A 24,069-nucleotide genomic window follows, 5' to 3' on the forward strand; every position below is an offset into this window, starting at 1 on the left:
ACTCTTTCCGCTTTATGTTTTCCGACCGACGATTAACTCGTTCCTACTGCTCCTCCCTCTCCTTCCCCTTCCCGATGAAGGCTCTCGAGAACTCTCATCCTTTCTTATCTCGGGGATTTCAATCCCGGAAACGCTGACTCGGTCAATGGAAGCGAGGGTGTCGAAAGTTAATTAAATAGTCCCTAAATTGGCAGGGAGTTTATACATCATGGCAGAATAATAAGAAACAATCTCACCGCAAGATTCCCGACGAATTAGTCTTGTTTCTTATTGTCAAGTTGGACGATTAATTTTCGCGCGTCAATCACTCGGCTCGATGGAATTTTAAATGTCTTGCAAAAGAAAATGTCTGTATCCGTTGAGATCGTCCAGATCGAGTTATTTGCATTGTTCGAGTCATTTTTTCTTTTTGTCAAGATGCGTTAGATATTTATTTTATTAAAGAAACACGCGTGCGTTAAAAGGATTAAAGAGATCGGAAAGTTTGTCTCTTGTTGTCGCAGAATACGAGAGTCAATCGAAACGCTCGATTAACGGCAGAGGGAAACGCGTATAACCGATACACGACATAATTGCGGACGCGGATGGTTTAATCCCTTCACCTCGGGTTAGAGCTCGCCCTCGCAACAGCTCGTGTGTCGTCGTCGCGAGTGGTTTCCTGTCTCCGTTACGGCCGTGTCTCGATGGTTTGCTAGGCGAATTTGCCACGGGCTTTGCTCTTCGATTCGACCGGAGTATCGTGTTAACGGACGCAAATGGCGCGCTCCGATCCCCAATCTATCTCGCTCTATCACTCTCGCTCGTCGGGGATCCATAACGTTCTATGATCCCGCCGGGATATCATTCACACACACGGCGATTGAAATTCCATTCTAATTTCGGAGAGCTTAATTTCTCGTATGATCGATATCGAGTACATCTCTCAAATGTCAAAAAATGGATTTTGTTTTATTTTATTATTCGAAATATTTTTAGTTACGGAGATAAATACTGTTGAAAATTGGAGAAATTGTATGGTTTACAGAGGAAAAATCAATGTCAAATGTCAATGGTGATTGTGCAGAATCTTAAGAGATCAAATTCGTGTTTAAGTGTCCTTCTATTGACACGACCAAGAGTTATATATACGTAACATACAGTTTTCCCGATATAATCCTGATATCTTTATCCACCGGAAACTTTTCCACCCACATGTGACCGAGAGAGATCACGATTGCAAATGTTAATTTAAAACATTTTTTCCTTCGCGGGGAATTTTTTTGCCTCGCGCGAATCGTAATACGATCTCGCGTAAAACAAGATGATCGTGTGACGTAAATTCGACGTGCCCCGACCTCGCGCGGGGGTTGAAATATCGCTGATAGAGCGTGTGGGAGTATCGGGTCCACGTCGCGCGCGATGTGGTGTACGTGTCTCTATCTAAAATTATATCTCCCGAATTGAGTCGCTTCCTGCTCTTCTCGGGCGGATGAATAAATGGATTCGATCGTCGGATGTATCGGTTATATATATCCTGTGTCTATTATTATATATATCCTATCTCTTTTCCGTATTCTCAAGATTTGTCGCGTAATCGCGGTAAAGATACGACCAATATGGCAAAGCATTTCTCTCTCTCTCTCTCTCTTTCATTTTGTGCTAAATGCACGATGGAAGCGTGGGTCGAAAGGTCGAATGTCGATTTTATAAAACATTGGAAACAAAAACCGACAAATGTATCCTGTAGAATTACAGTTTACGAGGCCAATCGATTGCGTTTCATTGTGCGCAAAAATAATCACGTGGCGCGAAACAGGTTTCCTATTGATATCGCGTGATAATGAATGAGATATTATTTCCCGCGCGCTATCAGTTAGCAACAATATTATATTACAAAAATCCTGGGACTATCAAATGGAGAAATTTCTATTCAAATATCTTTGATTTGTTCATCCCTTGCAGATTCATATTTTTATGCATCCTATAAGATAGCGAAAGTAATTATACATTAAAGTTCTCAGAAATATAATTAAATATCTCAAAGGGATTCCAAAATATTCATTTATACAGTTATCTAATTGTGTAAGCATTAAAATATAATATTTTATAGTTGCGTGTGTAAAATAATTTCAACTACTTTATTTAATCTTTGAAATTTTTCGATTCTCGATTTTACGGGACACGCGATTTTCAATCAGCCTGTGTAACTCTCGGCAGTATATACAGAATATCTGCAATCCAGTCTGCTATCTGCGGATGCAATCGAGTGCTCGTAAGACTCGCGAGTGCACAAATTGCCGGAATCGAGTTAACCGTTCGTTGGTTCGTGCGGGGAAAGGGGGAAGGGGGTAGAGGCGGCTACTGCAAAGGAAACCGACCGGATTTCTCGCATCCCCCATTGAACTGCCCGAGGCGGTACTATCGTCCACCGGAAAAAAAACGATCCCTCGTTTCCCCCGGATTCGACGCTAGCGAGTGCCGGCGATCTTGCAAGCGTGCAGGGGTTTATTATCGTGTTTAGTCTGCGGAAGTCTTCATCGTGGCATCTGCGATTTTTCGAGTGTTTAACCTATTTAGTCCTTGTATCTACTAATTCCATATATTTAACGCTCTAAACGCGGCTATCCGATCCCGAAGAAACGCTTTGTTGTTATCGTGAATTTTCCGACATTTGCCTGCGAAGATAAATATTGTGATATTAAATGGAAGACCTCCAACGAACCAGAGATTCAAATGTGATATCTAATTATCTAATATGATCATTGCAAGAATATAATTATATAATTATATTTTTTATATGTATATTTGATCAATGTATAATATGTATTAATACAGAAGAAGAGAAAGAAAGAAAACTTGGATATAAAATTTATATACTCCGAGGAAAGAAAAACGTCGGAGGAGTATTTTTTATTCTCAAATTATTTTCAATGAATTTTTATTTAATATTGAATAGTTAAAAGCGTTTTATGATATCAAGCCTTTTATGTTCAGTATCCAAAATACGTTTGAGTGATCTTGATTAAACCTTTGAAATATTTTCTTCGTATAAAACCGAGGCACAATTCTCTTTTTAACTTGCACCAGTGACAAGATAATTTTTACTTAAACGTCTCTCCTATCTATATAGGAGACCCTATCTCGTTCACGAGAAATGGAGTTGGGCGACTCTTGAAAGTCGAATTACGAGTTCGCCGAGTCGCGTGTCCAACCTTCGACCTTTCGGAATTGAGTTAGGCACCATTAGCGCGAGCACGAGATAGAACGAAGGCGGAACTAGGTTCTCTGAATCGAACTTCCGTTCATAGCTCATCTTAACGGTGTGAAATGGCAGGAGGACTTCTCCTGTAGGCGAATAACGAAATTCATTTCACGTTGATTGACAGACTAAATAAACGAAGTAGGAATTATCGTAAGATATATCACATTTAATCATACTAAGCTGAGACCTTTCTTTAACTTTTAACAGACAAACTTTCCCATTATCTATTTCTCGCGATTATATATACACCTTTTTAAATATCCCATCTTTTTTGATATTATCTGATTTTACTTTAAAATACTCATGATAGAAGGGGGGAAATAATTTTGCATTTATCGAGAACAGAAGGCGTCGGTTCTGCCCTCGTAAACGCGCTAGCGCATTTTTAGGCAAGTTATGCGACTTGGCAAAGTTCCACACGTTCTGAGAATTTTCAATCTTCCGGCTGAGAAGTTCGATATTCGGCCGGTTTCACTCGGACTTGATTATCCTAATGATTTTACAGTACCCGACGCGAGTTTCACTTGGCCAAAGAGGCGAAACGTGTAAAAACGCGACCGACTTTTCCTTCTTCTTCCTCTGCTTCCTTCTTTCCTCCATTGGTATTAAAATTCTATGTCTGTTATATATAATGTCCTCTATAATGACCGGGCTGGTGCTAGCGAGGGCCTTTGAAAAGTTGATCGTTTTAATGACCTCGTGGCCCCCGCAGGCAGCGGCATCTCGCTAAACTTAGATCTTCTCTTGGACGTCGGCGACAGTGCATACTTTAAAGCGACTTGGCTGACATGAGAGGAAAAGAAGAGAAGAGAAAGAGAGTCATAGTGGCAGAGGTCGTCTCATCCTTTCAACTAACTACAAAAGTTCGCGACATAAATAAAAAATCGAGGATTTTTCTGAATTAATTTTTCTATCGAAAAATACGCGGATTCGAATCTCTCGTGGATAACAAGTTTGAGAATATTTGGAAATAGTCATATTTTAAAAGCGAGAGATTGATTTACAATTCGTGACAATTTATGGCATTTCCAATCAGAGAAAACGGTAATTTTACATTTATGATTTCCGTTAAATAAAACATTGAGAAAGAGATAGAGAGACAGCGCGCGCGTTGCAGTTTTATTCTTCTCTACAACATCTGAATGAATAAACTCATATCTTTCTAGTATCTAATGTTTCTTGGCGTGTTACCTCGCGTATCTCTAAATTTAAGTGACAACCACCAACACGCTGCAATGTCCTACATACTCCGGATAATATCGAGTTTCGTGTGTATGTGCGAGGCGCGCGTGCATGTGTGCCTCGCGCGACATATACGCCGACATGTCGTGACTGTATCGCGTTACTGTAACCCGCTAATTGTTAGTTACTGCACCAATTGCATTAGGTTCTAAGCCCAGGGTGGCCGACTACCTTCTCCCCCTCCTCTCTCCACCCATCTTCCCCATCGTTATGTTGCTATTGCTTTGCAGATACACCGTCTCGAGCTAACGATACGGCACCGGCGTGCATAATCGAGCCGACACAACAGGTGGATGTTAGATCGATAAACTTCCGCCAGCGAATTGACCGTCTACCGGTTTATCCGGTGCGGAGCGGCGAGATTTATGACGGGGTCGATAACAGTAAAAAGAGCCCGCGGACGAAATAATTACGGTTTGGTCGCGACATCGAATAAAGTCCCACCCCTCGCCGCCACGATTCTAACTCCGTAATATATTTTCGTAATCAAATCGATCCCTACATCGACTGTGCAATTTCCTTATCAACCGTGTAACTTCGGTAACCCGGTTGCCCCGCGTTATATTTAGATTTTGCGCGAGAAACATGAAATATATCGTTTTATCTAATTTTCTAATGAATTTTCCAATTGGCGGATATTGGACATTATATCGAAGAGAATTAATCCGGGACAAGTTTATCTGAAACTAAACTAATTGCAGCTAAACTTGAACATGTTTAAAAAAACATTTCTTTCGTCTTTTCTCTCCTTGCTTACAAATAGAAAAAAAAAATTGGGACTGTAACAAATTATAAAAAGAGAGTGATGTAACAAATTTACATATTTAAAAATTAGATAAAGAATTTTAGCAGCTTTATAAGATTGTAAAATTAATGTTACAAATATTGAAATATTTAAATCGTATTCTATGCTTTCATGCAGAAATAACTAGACATATGTTTGAAGTTGAATCATTTAAAGAACGAACGAGCGTTTCCAAAATTGACGGCGTTGCATATGTGTAATTTTGATGGACGTTTTAATAGTATTCAAATATTTGAATTTTACTTGACCTCGTTTTACGCGCTCGCCGACCGTGAAGACGTCAGCGGGAAGCATTATTAGAGAAAAGGGACCTCTCTTTTGAGGAAACGTGAGGCGAAGGATGGTCGGTACATCGGCGACACATTATTATCGGGATTTTCTGGTCTACCAAATTCTTTTGATTCGCTGACATTCAAATATTTAAGCTTGATTCGACTCCGTGTTCGCGAATCGACAAGCTATCATGTGTAGCTCATGTAGCAGAAAAAGATCGTGCTGAGAAAAGCTCTTATGGTGAATAAAAATGAGAGTGCCAAATATAAAATGCAATCTAATTGACTCGTGACTGCTGAGATCGATCGATTACATTACCCGAGAAACTTCAAAAATAAAAGTTTTAATTTCATTAATTTAATCGAATATCCTTTCGCGCATCGTAGAATAAAATCAGATATCAATCCTTGGTTGAAACGCGGCAGTCTTATTCGATTTTCAAGATTTCTAAAGAAAATTCATCGTACCATTATTCAGCGAGAGAAAACATTTTTTCTTTTTACTTTTCTTCGATTCTTATTTCCAAGATAAAATGCATATCTTAAAGAATATACATAGTGTGCCACTTTCCGCAGATTTTCTTATATGCAAATGCATACAGTTTTTTGATTTTTTAAATTTCCAGACTTATGATTTCAGTATAGTGATTTCTGCTCTACCAGTTAAGAATCAAAGTAAAATTTATCTCGCAACAGAAATCAAAGAAAGGAAGAAAGAGAGAGAGAGAGAGAGAGAGAGAGAGAGAGAGAGAGAGAAAGAGAGAGAGAGAAAGACGAAATTATTCGGAATTGACTATTCTCTCGACTCTATCCGATAGTTTCGTTTTATCGCGGCGATGACGTACAAGGCAAAACATTTCGAAGCCCTTTGACACCGAAAGAATCGCGAATGCCGCAGAAACGCGGATTGGAGTGCGGAGCCCTTTCTCGAATCTTTTTCACATCGAGAATCAAAATCAGAACACGAGCTATATTCGCGCTTCTTTTGTTCATCGTCTTTTCCGAAGATTGTAAGTCGCTTTTCTCTCGCGCCGCTCAAATATTTATGTCTCTTGTTCGTTCGTTGGTAAATCAACAATTCGCCGAGTCGAAATCGGCGACGCGTGGCTATCGAGATTTTCGGGCGTCGACCTCGACCTCGCTGCAAGTAGTAACAGTCACTGCTGGCTCCGTCCAGGACGAAAAGAGAACGTGAGGCGCGTATCCCCTTCCCAATCTTCGCCAACCCTTCGGCAATTAAATTACACGGCCACGGAGAGAAAACAGAAGAAGAAGAAGAAGAAGAAGAAGAAGAAGAAGAGGTAGAGGATCTTCGCGCCGCTGGATATTTGCTCAGCTCCATTTGCGAAATTAGAGATCTATTCGTCCGCGCGGGAGAGATGGCAATCGCTCCTGGGGAGCAAAGGTGACGCGGCACAATGGTGACGCGTCAATCTCTTACCCTCTATTTTTCCCTGCTTTCCTTCAGAGAGAAGCCGCCCTTTTTATTCTCTCTTTTTAACCTCCCGCGTTTCTTCCTCCGCGAACCACCGCGGCCTACTTTCTTTCTCATCTCTTGCCATTTGTGTTTGCGAGAATTCATCACCGATAAAGAACTCGCTGGTCGTACCGACTCTGGTTGGCGGAACTGTGCGGTCCGTAAAATTTGTTTCTCTCTCTCTGTAAATAAAAAATTCCAAAGCAAAGATGATCCCTTCGTTAACGAGAATTATTCGATTAATGCAGAAAATCAATCGATCGGTGCAACCAGCGAGCGAGCGATAACGGCGTTTCTCTGTCGGGAAAAGTTTGAACACAGAAGTGGTTATTCCGTGTCCACGTGTTATTGTCATTGTATCGGGAGACGATTTTTGGTACGCGAGAGAGAACTCGGCGTTTCCCTTATCCCCTTGGTAGCGCTTCCGGTACTCTTTCCGGTGACACTCGCTTAGAGTAATCCGCGTAATCTTGCGTCTGGATCGCGCGAGCGTCACATCCGTCAATCGCTGATGGTCAAACGTAATTTTATCATTCTTTATTTTTGACTTATTTTAACTTCGTCAATTCATTCTTCAGAGATGGGGCGTGACTTATGTAATAATAATAATAATAATAATAATAATAATAATAATAATAGAGTAAAGATAATCGTAATAATAGTAATAAAGACGACGATGATAATAGCGGTGTCCACAATCGCACAATTATAATGTGATGACAGTTTAGATAATTTACAAATCGGAAAATCAGATTCATCTTTCCTCGAGGCTTACGCGAGTTATGTGTGTCCTTCCATCTTTCTCTCTACCTCTTTCTGTATATATCTATATATATTAGATCCTGTCGATCGCGTTTCTCCGTAGGTGGTGCTATTTACAAAATTCACGGGTCTAATCTCTAATCTATTTACAACCATAGAGTGCGCCCGGTCGCCGTGCCCGCACAACCGACGAATAAGGCCCCGCGCGCTCTCTCTCTCTATTTCCCTAACTTCCTTCCGCGTCACGTTTCCCCTCTTTATCTTAATTTCGCACGTCATGCACTCTTTCGATTTGTTAGTTTGTGGAGATTGCACGGGCACGGCTCCGAAGTAACAAAATAAATACTGACTAGCCCGCCCTGGCGCCTTCTGCGTCGACGGCGGCAGCGAACGAACGGCAGCTCGTCGAAAGCTTACGTGACTCGAACGTTTAATTGACAAATAAACGACATAAATTAACTTTTTTTCTTTCCGTGTATATCATCGGATACGCGAACGAAGGACTCGAGAAAATGTCATACGCGGTTGTTTACTCTGCGAGAGATTAGGTGCAACGATAAATGACTGCTTATTTCTATTGTTATGTGTAAAGTAATGTAATATTTTTTTTTTCTTGCAGAAATAAGCATTCGAATAACTTTATCGCGATTGTCTTCGAATATTTCTGCATTTTTTTTTCTGGCATTCGGATTACAAGATGCTTTTTTTTTAGCTATTATCATCTTCATATATAGTTTATTAAATAGTAAATTGATTTTTTTTTTTTTTTTTTGTTTAATCATAGTGCGTGTATAAAGTTGCCTTCTCTCTAACTACATGAACGGGATACGAGGGACGGGACAGGATTGTGGACCGGGTCAATAACCACTCCTCGTCAAATTTTTCAGCAAAGTAATTTTATTTCTCTCAAACCTCTCCTCTCTCTCTCTCTCTCTCCCATCTTCCTCTCTCCCTCTTTCTTCTATTAACTCAAGATATACACAGGACCGTCATTTCGCCCTTCGCCTCGTCGAATTCGCGCCGTTATATTCACAGGACACCGTGCCGACCGTTCGGCGAGGCGTACTAACGGTAATAAATAACGTTAATAATACTAATAATAATAATAATAATAATAATTAAAGTTGCCTTCTCTCTAACTACATTTCTTCTAAAAATGTGAAAAAACTAGCTACAGTCTTTTCAAAGTGCAAAAGCATCGTGTGATCTGAATTGTCTAGAATTTTCCCGACATAATTTTTAATCAAGAATATAGACGGTAAATCTTTAATAAATCACTAAATTAGTCAGCGTTCGAGAAACATAAATTGTTTGCACCTTTATTCGCATATTCTAGTGTTTCATTTCTAATGTTTTGTTATAAAATCTCAAAAAAAAAAAAAAATTTGAAAGTATCTCTTAATTTGCGAACACTGACTAATTTAGCTTATCGCAATTTATCAAAGCTACTCCATATAATTACAATCGGGACACTACAAATATCGAATTGAAGCTCTTACGTGAATTATAAATTGAATATTGAATGAGAAATCGGCCACAGCACTCTTGCAGAGAAAACAGAAATCGAATCACGAAGCGTACACACAGCCTTAGTGTCAATGTCAATGTGGAATACCTTGTGTTCCGCCTCCGTCCGCTCGCCGAAACCCGAAGGGCGCCAGATAACCTTACGACGATAGCCTTAGACGGGACACAGCTGCGACGTCCCTTTTCTACGTCACGTCACGTCGCATTGCGTCGCGTCGTGTCACGTTGCGTCACATCACGGCACAAGAAGATAGCTCGGTAATCGGATGTCGCTCGGTCGACCTTGACGCGATACCCGCGAGATATGTTGAAGCTACCGTCTCGGGGAGGGAACGCGTGTCCCACGGGGGATCCGAGGGTATGTCTCTACGCCGCGACGAGACTGTCGGCCGACGGCCAGGACGGCACGTGTCACGTGTCCTGAACGCGCAGGTAGACGTCCTGCTCCGGTTGGCTGAGGAGATGGTGTATCTGCTGCATGGTGCAGAGCGGACAGACCTCCTCCTCGGTGCCATCGGCGACGAGCCTCCTGGCGGCGCCGGGCGCCCTCCTGCCGTTGTTGTAATCGATGATGTACGAGTAGCCGTCTGAGTCGACCGAGCTCGATATCGCGGTCGTCGATCGTAACGGCCGTTTGCCAGGGGGATTCGCGGTCTCGGCGCGACCGTACCTCGCGGTCTCCAAATCAGAATCTTTGAAATCTATATAAGAGTAGCCCTCGGAGTCCACCGAGGGCCGTCTGCGAACCGCTTCTCGGATCGCAAGCTTCGTCGGCGCCGATGACCCGATAGGACTCGACGGTGTCCGAACGGGGGAGACGCGCGGTCCGGGTCGGTGAGTGGGAGTGATGGGGATACCGGAATCGCGGGGTCTCGCGGGAACCCGCACGTCGGCCTGATAGCCGTCAGTGGCCAGGCCGACGTCGGGATCTCGACACGACGGAAACTCGTCGCGACAGATCGCCGTGGGCACGGATGGTGCGGGAGGCGAGGGAGGCCGCTGGCTCGTGATCAAGGCGTTCTGTGTGGCCAGTAGCAGGTGGCTGTCTCGCAAGAGATTGTTCTCGTTTCGCAGCAAGAGCGGACTGTTGGCGCCACCCGGGGTTAATCGGGGGCTGGCGGACGATTGAGCGGTGGCGGCGATCGACAGGGGGACCCCCTGCGACTTGGCCAGGAGGGCGCGCGGCGTCCGGTAGCCGCCCAGGACCGCCCGCGACGGCTTGTCCTGGACGCGAAGTATCGACCTGGGATCGCGGTAGTCGAGATAGTCGAGATGATGCGGCTGCGGCGGTCTCGTTTCCCTGCGTGCAGGTAGCAGCGGTGGTTCGCGTGATGGCGGGGAGGCCCGCGGTAGGCCCTCGTGATTTCGTACCTCGATCGTCGGCGCCTGGCCGTGGCCCCCCGGCAGGTGGTTGTGCAGCTGCGAGTGCGACACCGCGTGATCCGGTAGATCCTCGTAGAGAACGGCGCCGCCGCCGCCGCCGCCGCCGCCGCCGCCGATGCCGGGGCCCGAATGCGGTTGGCCATCCGGCAGCACGCGGCCCCGTCCGGCGACTGCCGCCGCGCCCGCTGCGCTCTTGCACGGCAGCAGGTTTTGCACTTTCCGCTTGTGTCTGTAACAGATAAGAAGTGATGATATTTTTAGACACGATATCAAAATATTTCGTCGATGTAAACTATGATTGCGTGTATGACGAATTATGAGATTAGCGTGTCAAAATTTACGGTTGTAGGTTTCTAAAAGTTTCAATCTCCTTCAAAATCGTGTACTAAGACAAGATAATAAATCTGTCTATCTATCTATCTCCGTTGTATATGATGTATCTATCTTCGTAATGATTTAATCAAATTGTACACTATTCATGTTTTTCTTTTGTTCTCTTACTTTCGATCCTTGCACAACGGAAAGTTAAATTCGGTCAGCCGGGACGATTCTATATTTCGTGTCTGGTTTCATTCAAAACACCATCTCGGAAAGCTCATAGCGAATTCCTCAAGTTGGACGAGCGTAGGATGTTGATATTCTACTTTGCTCTCATCTCCTACTCTCCCCCCTCTCATTTCCCCATTCCCGCCGACCAGTCCCCGTCGACACACCAGATTAGTTGGGAGCTCGTTGCAATTGTTTGTACAGGCGGGTGCTTTGCTGTGGGCGCACTCGAGAGCTTTCCTCGGTGTAAACTTTAATGAATTGGGCACTGCGTTTCTCTATCAGCGTCGTTTTACGTATATATAGGGTAATCCGCGAACCGTCGTACTTTGATCATTGCAAAATTGATTTTTTTATCAACGAAAATATCGACGATTATCGTGTTACATGCAATTAATAAATCTAGTATCTACCGTGAAAAATTTTTCTCGACTTTATAGGTATTCAGAAATGTTAATAGATAATAATATCTCGTTTATTTTATTTTAAATGGACCTTATATTCCAACAGAAATTTAGTCATCGCTATATTTGATACTAGAGAACAAGAAGTATTCTCTCTCGATGATTCTAAGACACACGGTACAGCGGCAGCTCTTCGCCGCATTCATCATCTCCAACGCGAATTAACATATGCTCGACGAGCGCATAATAACGCGGTCGTGATTACTACTTGGTCTATATCGGCGCGATTGTACAAATATACGTATGTAATATGTACATAAATTGGCCTATCCTCTCACTTCGAATTAACATTGCATCTTGTGCAGAATACGGATGATTTAATTTTGAATTGCACTGATCTAATATTGGATAGTCACATTTACATCGTTAAATTATGTTATAAATTATTGCGTCTCTTTCAATGTAGAAAAATTATTCATTTTGTGAAAAGAGAATAGTCGGAGAAAACAAATCTGTTTTAAGATTTCATTAAGCGTGTTTTTTAGCTTTCCGCGAAATAAGCTTTCTGCATTTTATGCCGAAATTTTTTAAGTGAACATAAAACTATGATTTAACAATTCCTCGAATCTATAGTGAAAATTTTCTTATTTTACTTATTATTAATAATAAAGAAAAATATAAATTATGCTACAAAATATTGAATAAATGATGTTTATATCAAATAGCTGATGTTCCTTCTTTTAACGTTAGTTTTACCCAATTTATTACTCATCTATAAAAATCGATTCAACATTTAAAAATGGAAAAGCAGATATATATAATTTATCATGCGCTCTAAGAATTTCATAATTTAAGATAAAGAGCTGTCAAGAAATAAAAGTTGTCAAGACAGATTTATTTTGTTGAAATTTGTTGTAATTTAATATTTCTGCATTACAAACACTTTCTTTTCGATACAATAATTTAGAAACAGATTTAAGCACTAAAATAAAATGAAAAATAACACATTTTCTCTTCATATATCTCATATATACGTCCTACATATTCTATTTTAAATAAAATATGTCTAGCAATTCGCATCGAGTGTGAACTGTGAAAACTCGCGCGAAAGAATACGAAGGAGTGAGACACGCGCAACTCTGACCTGTCCATCACGGTTTACAATCGTCTCCTCGACTATGTTCGCTAATCGCGGCTCGCGCAGGTTAAAGCGTTTAAACTCGGATCGTCCGACTGAGGGGATTCACTTATCCGAGAGGATTCGCGGTATAAACGCCGACTCTGACGAGGGTCCGCGAGCTCTGCCAACCGGAGATAATGACGCCGAAAACATACCTGGCCGCTAATCTCCGCCGCACTGTAGAGCTTCTATCTTTTTAAAGGGATTTCTTCGTCAACGGTGACGTGTCGTTGACGCTGCGTAGTCGTAAATCACGAGAGAAATCGCGTACAATTTATATATTATTAAGTAATTAATAAAAATGATATTTATTCTATATGAAACTTCCAGATCATATTCACAAATTTTTAACGCTTTTCGATTATTTCTTAAATCAATTACTAAATTAATAAATTAAGTACCTCGAAATTTTCTGTAGAAAATTAACTTAGAGAATCAGCTGTTTAATATAAAAAAAAAAAGTATCATTTTTATAGAATTTAAATTTTTATTTTGATAATTAATTAATAATGATAATACTGTAGCAAATTAAAATCTTTTTGGATCCGAAAAATTATAAAATCATATCTTTGTCTACTAAAAAAATTCCGAATTAAATAAATTTCTGCAGAAAACTAAAGAACGACGCACATATACAAATGACGACTTTACGAAATCAAAACGGATTTATTCCTTTGTAATTATTTTTTTCGACTATTCTCTTTCTAAGAATTCAAAATTACATATTAAATGTTGAGAAATTTTTGATATGCGATCCTCCATCTGGCATTCTTTAATCGTGCAGTCTCGCGCAGACACCGACGGTATTTGCATGTACACGTTCATGTATATTCAAAGACCGGCGTGCCGCTCGACTCGCAAAGTAGTTTACTCTTCAAGTTTTAATTATCTAATTAACTCCGTCAGTTCGATAATATTTGCCCGTGTAATTAAACCGCATGCTAAGGTTAACAACTTGCGCTGCACTTTCAGCAGTAGGTCGGAGGTTGGGAAAACGAAGAGATGTAAGTCTTCTAGCTGATAGGAGGATGGTACGTTGATGGAAGATGGAAAAGGGATAGTGTAAAAATGTAGACTGATCGATCATCGGTCCGCTGAATATGATTTCTACTTCGTGACTGATTTTGCCTGTAAAACGTCGTGTAAACGACATTTGCAAACAATTCAAGAGCAAATTTGTTCATAAGAATTTTTGCACTTTCTCACAAATATATAGATTTTATTCAGTGATAAAAAATAATAAGAATGATACTTTATCATAATTTATGAAAATTCAATTTCTCAAAGTACATCTATATTTGCGACTTTATTATTATAAATTATTTTTTAAATCGAATTTTTTAAAAGTAATAAGAGTGGCATGTGTACGTGTCTCTGTAGCATTTCAATGTGCTTTAATAAATATGGTAGCTTCGATTATTTTCGATTCAGCTTCATCATGCCTTTACATATTCCCAATGGGATATCGACCGCATTTTCACCCGCCACGTCAATTCTTTCCCCCGCGCTTCGTCACAGTCATCGTAATGATTTTTCATTACGCTCGCTCGCGACTATTCGTCTGCCGCGCCCCGTCTTCCATTTCCTAATGGATTTCATTTAATCATGATGACACGGGGGGCGGTGATGTGTTCAAAATGCGACGGAGGAAAAGTTCAGCTGGCAGGCGACGTAGGAAACGCTTCCAGACGGTTTCGTGCGTCCATTGATTGTCGAAAAAAAGCACAGGAAGAAATTACATTCAAGCTTTCTTCAACGAATCGGATATTCGATCCTTGCGAGAGATCCGGAAAATAAGAATCTCGAGAAAGAGTTACATCTCTAGATCATATTTTATTTGTTTGAAAAGAGAGTATGAGAAAATATCCGATATATTTCTAAAAAAGAGACTCTTTAGATCTTTTAAAAAGATATACTAGTATTTTAACTTTAATCTTTTCAACGCGACGTTTCCGAGTGCGAGAGTGAGTCTGAATTTGCGCGACACGAAGACGTAAGACAACGCAGGACACAACGCTGCTCGGGATCTTCCTCGGGAAGGTGGAGTCGAGGGAGTACCAAAGTGAATTCGCTCGACGCTAAGCGCTGAATAGATCATTTAAGCCGAGCTTTTAACTCGAGCTAATTAAATACCGTCCCTTTCGTAGCTCGCTCCTGCATTTTCGCGACGTTTCTCTCTTCCCGTTTCCTCCAATTTTCCCGACTCTCGCATATCCTCGTAACGTAGCCGGTGCACATGGCGATTGCATTGGTCTCTGCTGGTCGTTCGAATGCACCTTTGATATCAGCGCGGAAATAATACGACGGGCTAGAACATCGATAATTGAGAGAATATTAAGTATGAGCAGTCATGTTGAAAGTAATTGCCAGAAAACTTTACTGGAATTGACGCTTCAAAATTATTTTAATTATTTATTGTTTATTTTTATTGTTTTGCATTTTATTATATATATATTTAATGCACTTATATTTTTTTTTTGTACTAAAAACTGTGCTAATTTCTTTTATTAAACTTTTTTGTAACTTCAATCAGTTGTGAGATATTTGCTCGGACATTTATGGACGGATACCCTGTATATTATATATTTTTTTATTTGACGGTTCTATAATAAGAACAATTTCATACCAATTTAAAGCTCGCTACTAGCTCTCTTATAAATTGTATTTTCGATAATGTTCACGTGTACTCTCGAAACGGTTGCCTTCTTATTTCCTCACTTCTTATTATTCTCTACCGCAGATACACATATAATGACTTTATAATCTTGAAGCGGCGAGTTGCGGCGCGGATTTGAGAGCGATGCGGGGATATTTAGGAGCGGATTAGTGGGCCCTCGTACATCGGAGGGCCAGATCTGGTACTCGCACGTACGTGCACCGAAGGCACCGAAGGCATCGAGATCGGTTATAAAGCTGGAGCTCCGAGACACTTGGATCTCAAAGTTTACTCGCTGCTGCTGCGCGCGCGCTCGAGCTTCTCGAAACTACAAATTTTGCATATCAATGCGCGCTGGATACACCCCGTCGACTCGATAAACGACTTTCCGCCCTCGTCCCACCGCCCTCGAGCTCGCCCTCGATAGCGTTTCACGTCTTCGAGTCTCGTCTCTTTCTCGCTCGTGCCAGGAGCTCAAGTTAGGGTTGCTTAAATTAAATGAGATATCGATTTATTTTTTATACCTTCTATATATTATGTTTCATAAATAATAATTGGGATAATTAAAGAAAGAGGCTTTTACGGCAATAATTTAATGAGCTTATAAACAATATATATTTTAATAAGAAAAGAATATTCCGAGTATCTCGAATTACGAGTATTATAACTTGTAAAACTTTTCATCTATATATGATGAAAATTATTTTAATCACGTTTTTTTTTTTTTTTTTGAAAAAAATATACTTTTTTTGCATTTCGATTTGTTTTCTATCAAATTATGTGTTCACATAATATTCTAATCGTAAGTATCATTATATTACTCAACATTGTCTTTAAATCAGTATAACATCGCTTTTAACAACTGATAAAAATTAATATCAAAGCTAAATATTAAAACATAATACCGGGAATAAAGTATCGATGCTATCGATCGTAACCTTTTCTGAATACGGTTCGTATACATTCGTCCGATAGCTCGATGTAAAACCGAATCCATCTCGTATCTACGCAGTGCGAAGAGGAGAACAGGAGCGGGGGGAGGGGAGAGATATTGTTTTGCCGCTATCGCGCCGTAGGGATCGGTGCGCCCTTATCAGCAAGGTTTAGCATACAGCGAGCATTATTCCGGTTCAGTCATGCGGCAGCAGGGCGGTCGGTTATCAGCGACGGCCCTGTCGAGATCCTCATCGATCCTTTCTCCGATCTCCGTACCCCGGGTACCCGGGGGCGATAGCCCTTTCGCCGGCGAGCCCTGGCCCGAAACCCTTTATGACCACGGACGGCGCGGCCCCTCCTATCTCTACGCTTGGGTTTACGGTCGCGAATAAAAAATGATTTATTTCAGCGATACGCGCGAGTGAAATGCGCGCAAGAGTTCTTGCCGTTTCCGATATCTGGGAAGCCTGGACTGCGTACTACAAAGCACACACCGCGGCTGCAGACCGATATATTCTATATCGACTCTGAGCGGCCCCTACCGTTTTCTTATTTAACGCTTAAGGGTACGTAGTAACGGAACGGGGGTTGATGCGTTTTTGATACGTGGATGCCCGGGCACGAAGCACATTTCACCTCGCTGTTAGAATGCACATCTCATATATGCCGTCGTTTTTTTTTTGAATTCTCGAATGGAAAATAGATATCGCGGGAAATTCTTTCTCCATTTCTCCTCTCTCTTTTATTCTCCCCCTTTATCCTCCTCCCACCCGCCCCCTTTCCCTTGGGAGAACACATCGTTATTATGCAAATCGTGATTACAAAATCGTAACGAAAATTTGCTCGCGAGAGATAAAGATGGTTTTTCCGAGCGATTTTTAAGAACCGTCGAGCGGTCTGTGCGTGACGCGCGCTTAAAATATGCGGGTATTCAGGGGTGGGGGTGAGTGTGGGGAATTGCACCCGCGGGGTCGATCGATGGCCTTGCACCGGCGACCGCGTGCAGGAAGGCAGAGGTGGACCTTTACGAGGCGCAATTTTTTTTCGGATAACGAGCATAAGGGTGCGGTTGACGGCGGATAGGCTCTTGCCAGCCAAAGCGGTTTAACCTTCGCGGGAACAAGGTGGCTCAAGCTGAAAAGGGTGCCGATGTTTTAAGCACAACTACAATGGAATCGCGGATTCTCTCGTCTGTTTACGTCCCAATAAAACAGGATCATCGTCCTACCGATTCTTTTTATATTTCCCGAAAGGTAAGCTTTTTAAGTTCAACGCGATTATTTACACGCGCGAAGGACGGTCTTGATCGAATTTATTGGCGCAGTTTCGTCAAGAGATGTAATAGCTAAAAGTCACACAAATTATCTTCGTGTAAAGATTCGAAATATCTCTTAGGATTAATATATAAAATAGCATATTATGTCATAGCACAAAAAGTTAATCAAATATGGCAAAGAATTTATGAAAACTCGCATTTATTTTTCCATAATTTAGAGAGAAAAGATAATACGTTGGAGCAAAGGTATATAAAGAAATTTTGGACGCGATTCTCAGGCATCGTGATAACAACAAATTCCAACTGTGGCGAAACGCCGCCCCGACAAGTCTACGCCAGATATGTTCACAGACAACTCTGCTGGTACGTTCGTAACCGATAACATGCGGTTACGTCTGCAAATTTGCACTGTCCGGACGCGAGACCGCCGGAAAAACCGCCGCGGTCGAGCCGAGCTTCGCGTCGTTCGCTAACAATATAATTAATACGTTATCCATTGCCTAATTCGTCGCGACTCGATCGCGCAACGTTAACAGAACGTTAACCAAAAATCCCCCTTTCCCGCCGATTTCGCAATTGGAACGGCAACAATTTAGTAGACAGAATTATCAGGATAATCGAAATCTCTGGTGAAACGAAAATTTAGCGAAAAATACGGATGGAAGGACGAGATAATTAATAATTATCTATCAATTTTAATAGAAGATTAAAACGTATTTTTTTAACGATTAAAACGTCTTGAATATTTTATAATTAAAAAATTCTGGATTATACGGAGATTATATCATAAATATAAAAAAAATCCGTATTTATATAAAATATCAATATACGTCCCAGCGAAAGGTAATCGCGATTTTATCCAAATCATTTATCAAAATGAGAATAGAGTGCAAATTGAGTGAATGTTATTTACATAAGCAAGTTTAAACAATTTTGGGAAAGGCATTGAATCGAGAATTGCCTGCAGTTCGCCGCTATGTAGTTTCGGTTCACCCGGAGTTTCCATTTGCGAGATATGCCAGGGTGGTTCTTGGGGAGATGTTAACAGCTACCCTGTAATACCTAAGTTACGCTCTGTAAAGCCGGCAATCTCGAACCGGAAATCCGGCAAATATGTAACACGGTTTTAGCGACGGTAATTTACAAAACTCCTTCATCTCTGCTCTCTGCATTTGATCCCCAGCGGCGATGGCAGATTCAAAGGTAAAAGCGAGGTAGAGAAGAGCTATAAAGACGATGTTTAATTTCACTTCGAGTGTTCCAATTAATTACTGTCATTGATTATGTGCGCGCGAGCGAAGGGGAGAGATTGATTTTTCAAAATTTACGGAAATTTATTTAAACTTTTAAGATATCAATTACATCAGTTTGTTAATGTTATATTCAAGGATTTTTACGACATCATCGAAAAATATAAATCGCGGAAGATTCAATTTTGAAGATCCCTAGATCCGCCGCTCCTGTCCTGGGATAACTCCATCTCTCACGGAAACTCGGGGAAGGTAGAGCGACAGGGAGGGACGGAGGTTAATGAGCAAATATAATTACGGGATACGTGAAATGCCGGGCCAGCGGAACAAGGATCACAGCTTCAAACGAGTTCCGAAGCTGTTCCGAAGTTCTTAAGCAGCATGAGTTTTCTTTCCCCTCTCGTTCCCTCATCAGCTAAACTGGTTGCGGCATGAAAACGAGGCTGCTTAATATTTGACACGCCAACACGCGAAAATCCCCCAAAGTTGATATCGCGGTTAAGAGAGGGGAAACGGGGAGAACGGAAGGGACAGTATTAGGAGGGTTGGCAAAGAGAGCCGAAGGAAGGAAAGCTAATCCGGGAGTTGTTTATACCGTGCGTGGGGAGCGGACGGTGACGCCCCTTGATTGAAACACTGCGGACATTTAAATTGCGAAAGTTTAAGAATAAATTTGTATGTTAAGGCCGAGGAAAGCCACAGCCGCCTTTTTCGGGATGAGCTAGAAGCTGAGATTTGCCTAATGAGCGCGAACCATCGCGAGGGAAAGCAAGCGAGCTTTTGCAGAAGGCTTCCAGGACGTAAACGAGTCTTTTGTTTCTTGTTTGTTTACCTTTTTCGTACATTGACGCTTGCTGTTAAACGGCAAATTATAGAGAGAATTAGAAGCAGTTCTTGCTGAAAAGCCTAAGCAACGGTAAATTAAGTTTGGATTTTGCGCACAAATCTAAATACTTGCCGATAAAAAAATCAATGGTATAATATCCTAACACAAAAAAAAAAAATTCAAAGTAAGATATAGCATTTTTTTATCTCTAAATTATCTATATTTTGTTAAACTGCCTGATTTTTAAATGTTACCAAAACACCGTCTTGCGACGGATGGAATTCATTGCGTTACAATCAACATTGTGTGACTAATCCTGCTCAGAATATTGAGAGGCGGCAGATCAAGGACCACCGGCAGCGGAGAGCAAGAGAAACAAAGCGACTAGTGGATGCAAGTACCAGTGGGGGGTGCGGGTAGGGAGTTAGTAAGTGAAACGGGACTTGATTAACCGTCTGGCCGTTTGGTAGGCGAGGAGAAGAGAAGGGAGAGAGAAAGATCGAGAGACCGACAGAGAGAGAAGAGAGAGAGAGAGAGGAAGATCGAGAGACCGAGAGGGAAAGAAGGAGAGAAGGAGAGAGAGAAAGAGAGAGGGCCAACACGAGGGAGGATAGGCGCCGTAATGACCTCAAAGGTGATTATAGAGACGGAGGCGTCTTCAAAGTTTTGCCGTGTGTCCCACGAGAGAGTTCGCGAACACTCGGCTAGTCGCATTGTACTTCGGTGGGCACGTAAATGAAGAGGCGCCTGGACTTTGTGTGTCTCTCTCTCTCTCTCCTTTGACACTGGGCATTAATGTCATTTCGAGGGGCATGCCGGTCCTCCCTGAGATTGTTACCTCTAGGTACCTCGGCATAACCGATCGATCGATCTCGCATCCCTCCGTTTCTCGGCTCATTATATGAGCCCACAATGCCGATATTAAGCAAACTTATGTTCTCCTTAAGGAGCATAGAGGAATAATTATATTCTTTTCGAAATACGAAAGTTTACTGGTATCTTGAAGTATTAGATTAATTAATTTGCTTCAACTTGAAAAGAATCTGAATGACATCATTTGTTTCATCTTTTTTAATCCCTTTGTTATCGATATTAGAATATAATCGTAATGCTATTATATGATAGGATAATATAGGTGATAACAAGGATTAGTATAGATTATTTCTATATACAATGTCCAACATTTAAATCATAAAATTTTTTTTTACCAAAATTTTTAGAGATTAAATAAATATTATTAAAATTAAAAAATGTAATAAATCATTCATTATAATATACGTATTGCAAAAATTTTTAAAAAAAAAAATTCAAAGTAAGATATAGCATTTTTTTATCTCTAAATTATCTATATTTTGTTAAACTGCCTGATTTTTAAATGTTACCAAAACACCGTCTTGCGACGGATGGAATTCATTGCGTTACAATCAACATTGTGTGACTAATCCTGCTCAGAATATTGAGAGGCGGCAGATCAAGGACCACCGGCAGCGGAGAGCAAGAGAAACAAAGCGACTAGTGGATGCAAGTACCAGTGGGGGGTGCGGGTAGGGAGTTAGTAAGTGAAACGGGACTTGATTAACCGTCTGGCCGTTTGGTAGGCGAGGAGAAGAGAAGGGAGAGAGAAAGATCGAGAGACCGACAGAGAGAGAAGAGAGAGAGAGAGAGGAAGATCGAGAGACCGAGAGGGAAAGAAGGAGAGAAGGAGAGAGAGAAAGAGAGAGGGCCAACACGAGGGAGGATAGGCGCCGTAATGACCTCAAAGGTGATTATAGAGACGGAGGCGTCTTCAAAGTTTTGCCGTGTGTCCCACGAGAGAGTTCGCGAACACTCGGCTAGTCGCATTGTACTTCGGTGGGCACGTAAATGAAGAGGCGCCTGGACTTTGTGTGTCTCTCTCTCTCTCTCTCTCCTTTGACACTGGGCATAAATGTCATTTCGAGGGGCATGCCGGTCCTCCCTGAGATTGTTACCTCTAGGTACCTCGGCATAACCGATCGATCGATCTCGCATCCCTCCGTTTCTCGGCTCATTATATGAGCCCACAATGCCGATATTAAGCAAACTTATGTTCTCCTTAAGGAGCATAGAGGAATAATTATATTCTTTTCGAAATACGAAAGTTTACTGGTATCTTGAAGTATTAGATTAATTAATTTGCTTCAACTTGAAAAGAATCTGAATGACATCATTTGTTTCATCTTTTTTAATCCCTTTGTTATCGATATTAGAATATAATCGTAATGCTATTATATGATAGGATAATATAGGTGATAACAAGGATTAGTATAGATTATTTCTATATACAATGTCCAACATTTAAATCATAAAATTTTTTTTTACCAAAATTTTTAGAGATTAAATAAATATTATTAAAATTAAAAAATGTAATAAATCATTCATTATAATATACGTATTGCAAAAATTTTTACTGTGTAATATCTTTATATAGCTAAAATAATTTTACGCAAGTGTATTCAGAAGTCGGTTTGCACATTGCATCTGAAGGATGTGAAATCTTATAAGTAATCACATACATCGATATTGAGATTTTAAACCGCGGAAAGCTCCAAACGTGAATGTCACTCGTCAAATTCAAATATCAAATTTGATTTTCTTGCCTCTCTATGCATCTCTTTTTCCCTCTCTCCTGTTTCTCCTTCGTATTTCCTCATAAACGTTGAATATTCAGAAGCCGTTCATTCGATGGGTAGTTTAACTCAATGATAAAAGAATAAAAGCGTGGGAGAAAAGGGAAAGTGGAAGGCAGTAGCGGGAAACGAATATTATGCGTGGAAACGCGAGGAAATTAGCTTGCGCCAGTTTTAATATCCGTTTTATTTTATTTCACGTGGCCGGCTGGATCAGCAGCGAATTTCTCTTCTCGTCGGGGTCTCTTTTCGCGTACCGCTCACAAAAGATCGCGGTGTAAGAGATGGGATGGAAGGGATCGGAGAAGCCAGGGAGGAGCGAAATCGAGCAGCCAATTTCCTAAGCAAGGATTATTTTCCACGCGCGGGAAATTAAATTTTCGTACTCCTCGCGCGCACGCGACGCGAATTCATTTATTGGATGGATCGAACGCGTGGGTTGAATCGAACACATGATTCTAAGCGAGGTTTTCTGATATCACAAAAATCATTGCTGTATGTATTACACTTCAATGGCAAATTCTTTACCGAATTGAAATTGATTTCGAAAACTTTCCACTAATTGAAATCTATCTTTTCTCTAAATTCCAATATATGTATCGAGATATATATAAATTACATTTATATAAGATTCTATATATAATAGCATAAATTTATTATTACATCATACAAATTTTAAAAAATGTTGGAAAAGTACAAATAAAAATAATATTAATAACGAGGAAAGTCAATCTCTTCAGGACTTAATAAGCTTGACGTTCCACGATGGATGATGACTCATCGGCGTCGTCATATAGATCGTAAGGGCGATTTAGAGGCTCAATAAGGGAGAGCAATCGGTTCCCGAGTGTGATGCTCGTTCCTCGTCATTAGTTCGTCGCTCTTCGGATGACGATGTTTTGAGGAAATGAGGTCAGTGGAGTCCGCGTTATTGCTACATGAGGGAGTAATTAAACGGCGGCGGTGATTAAGAGCCTCGTGAACCGTCAACTGTCACTTCGCGACTTAATTTATTCGAATTCTGGCATTAATGCCCGCGTGACTTTCGTGGGAAAATATCGCCTCGCGTTTAAACGACGTCATTGAGCTCCGTTTTACGAGTCGAGCGCTCGCTGAATGGGGAACGAAGAAGAGGTAGAAAGTTAATTGTTTGCTTTTCTTCCCGTGTGGATGTGCGAGAAATAATATTCGCGCGAGAATATAATATTCGCTTTCCTCAAATATTAGAGCCAAATATTGTCGATGGAAAATTAACAAAAATTATCGAGTATAAAGCTAATAAAATAGAAAAATATACATGAAACTCTCTATTACCAAGAAAGTTGGAGACTGCTTCATGTTGACTGCTATTCAGTAAGAAAAATTACAGGAATCCAAATTTTTCAATTACAACACATTGCATATGTTCCATTTACAAGGTAAAATTTTCAATTTTCGTAACGACAGCCTCTTCTTAATCTATACTTCAATTCATCTGTAGATTAAGCGCCTCTCCCGCAGGATACACTTAATGTACTTTCATAATTAAGTCTAAGTCAGGTGCAAAGTTCATCAACGCCCAAGAGGAAGCTGCGATTGCATTAGATCGTTTTAAACAGGCGACCCATTTCCACTCTGCAACCTATGCAGAGAGAAAGA

At 41.1% G+C, this 24,069-nt stretch overlaps 1 protein-coding gene across 1 annotated transcript in view; it reads right to left on the reverse strand.

Annotated features, from left to right (window-relative positions):
• Positions 1-24,069, reverse strand: part of LOC115234363 — a 43,791-nt gene that overhangs the window by 6,402 nt on the left and 13,320 nt on the right. Inside the window, exon 2 of the mRNA XM_029805394.1 lies at positions 10,698-10,938. Coding sequence (XP_029661254.1) covers positions 10,698-10,938 — 241 coding nt within the window. The remainder of the gene's footprint in view (positions 1-10,697; positions 10,939-24,069) is intronic.

The sequence above is a fragment of the Formica exsecta genome, unplaced genomic scaffold, assembly GCF_003651465.1.
Source record: "Formica exsecta isolate Colony F162 unplaced genomic scaffold, ASM365146v1 scaffold2, whole genome shotgun sequence".
Lineage (NCBI taxonomy): Eukaryota > Metazoa > Arthropoda > Insecta > Hymenoptera > Formicidae > Formica > Formica exsecta.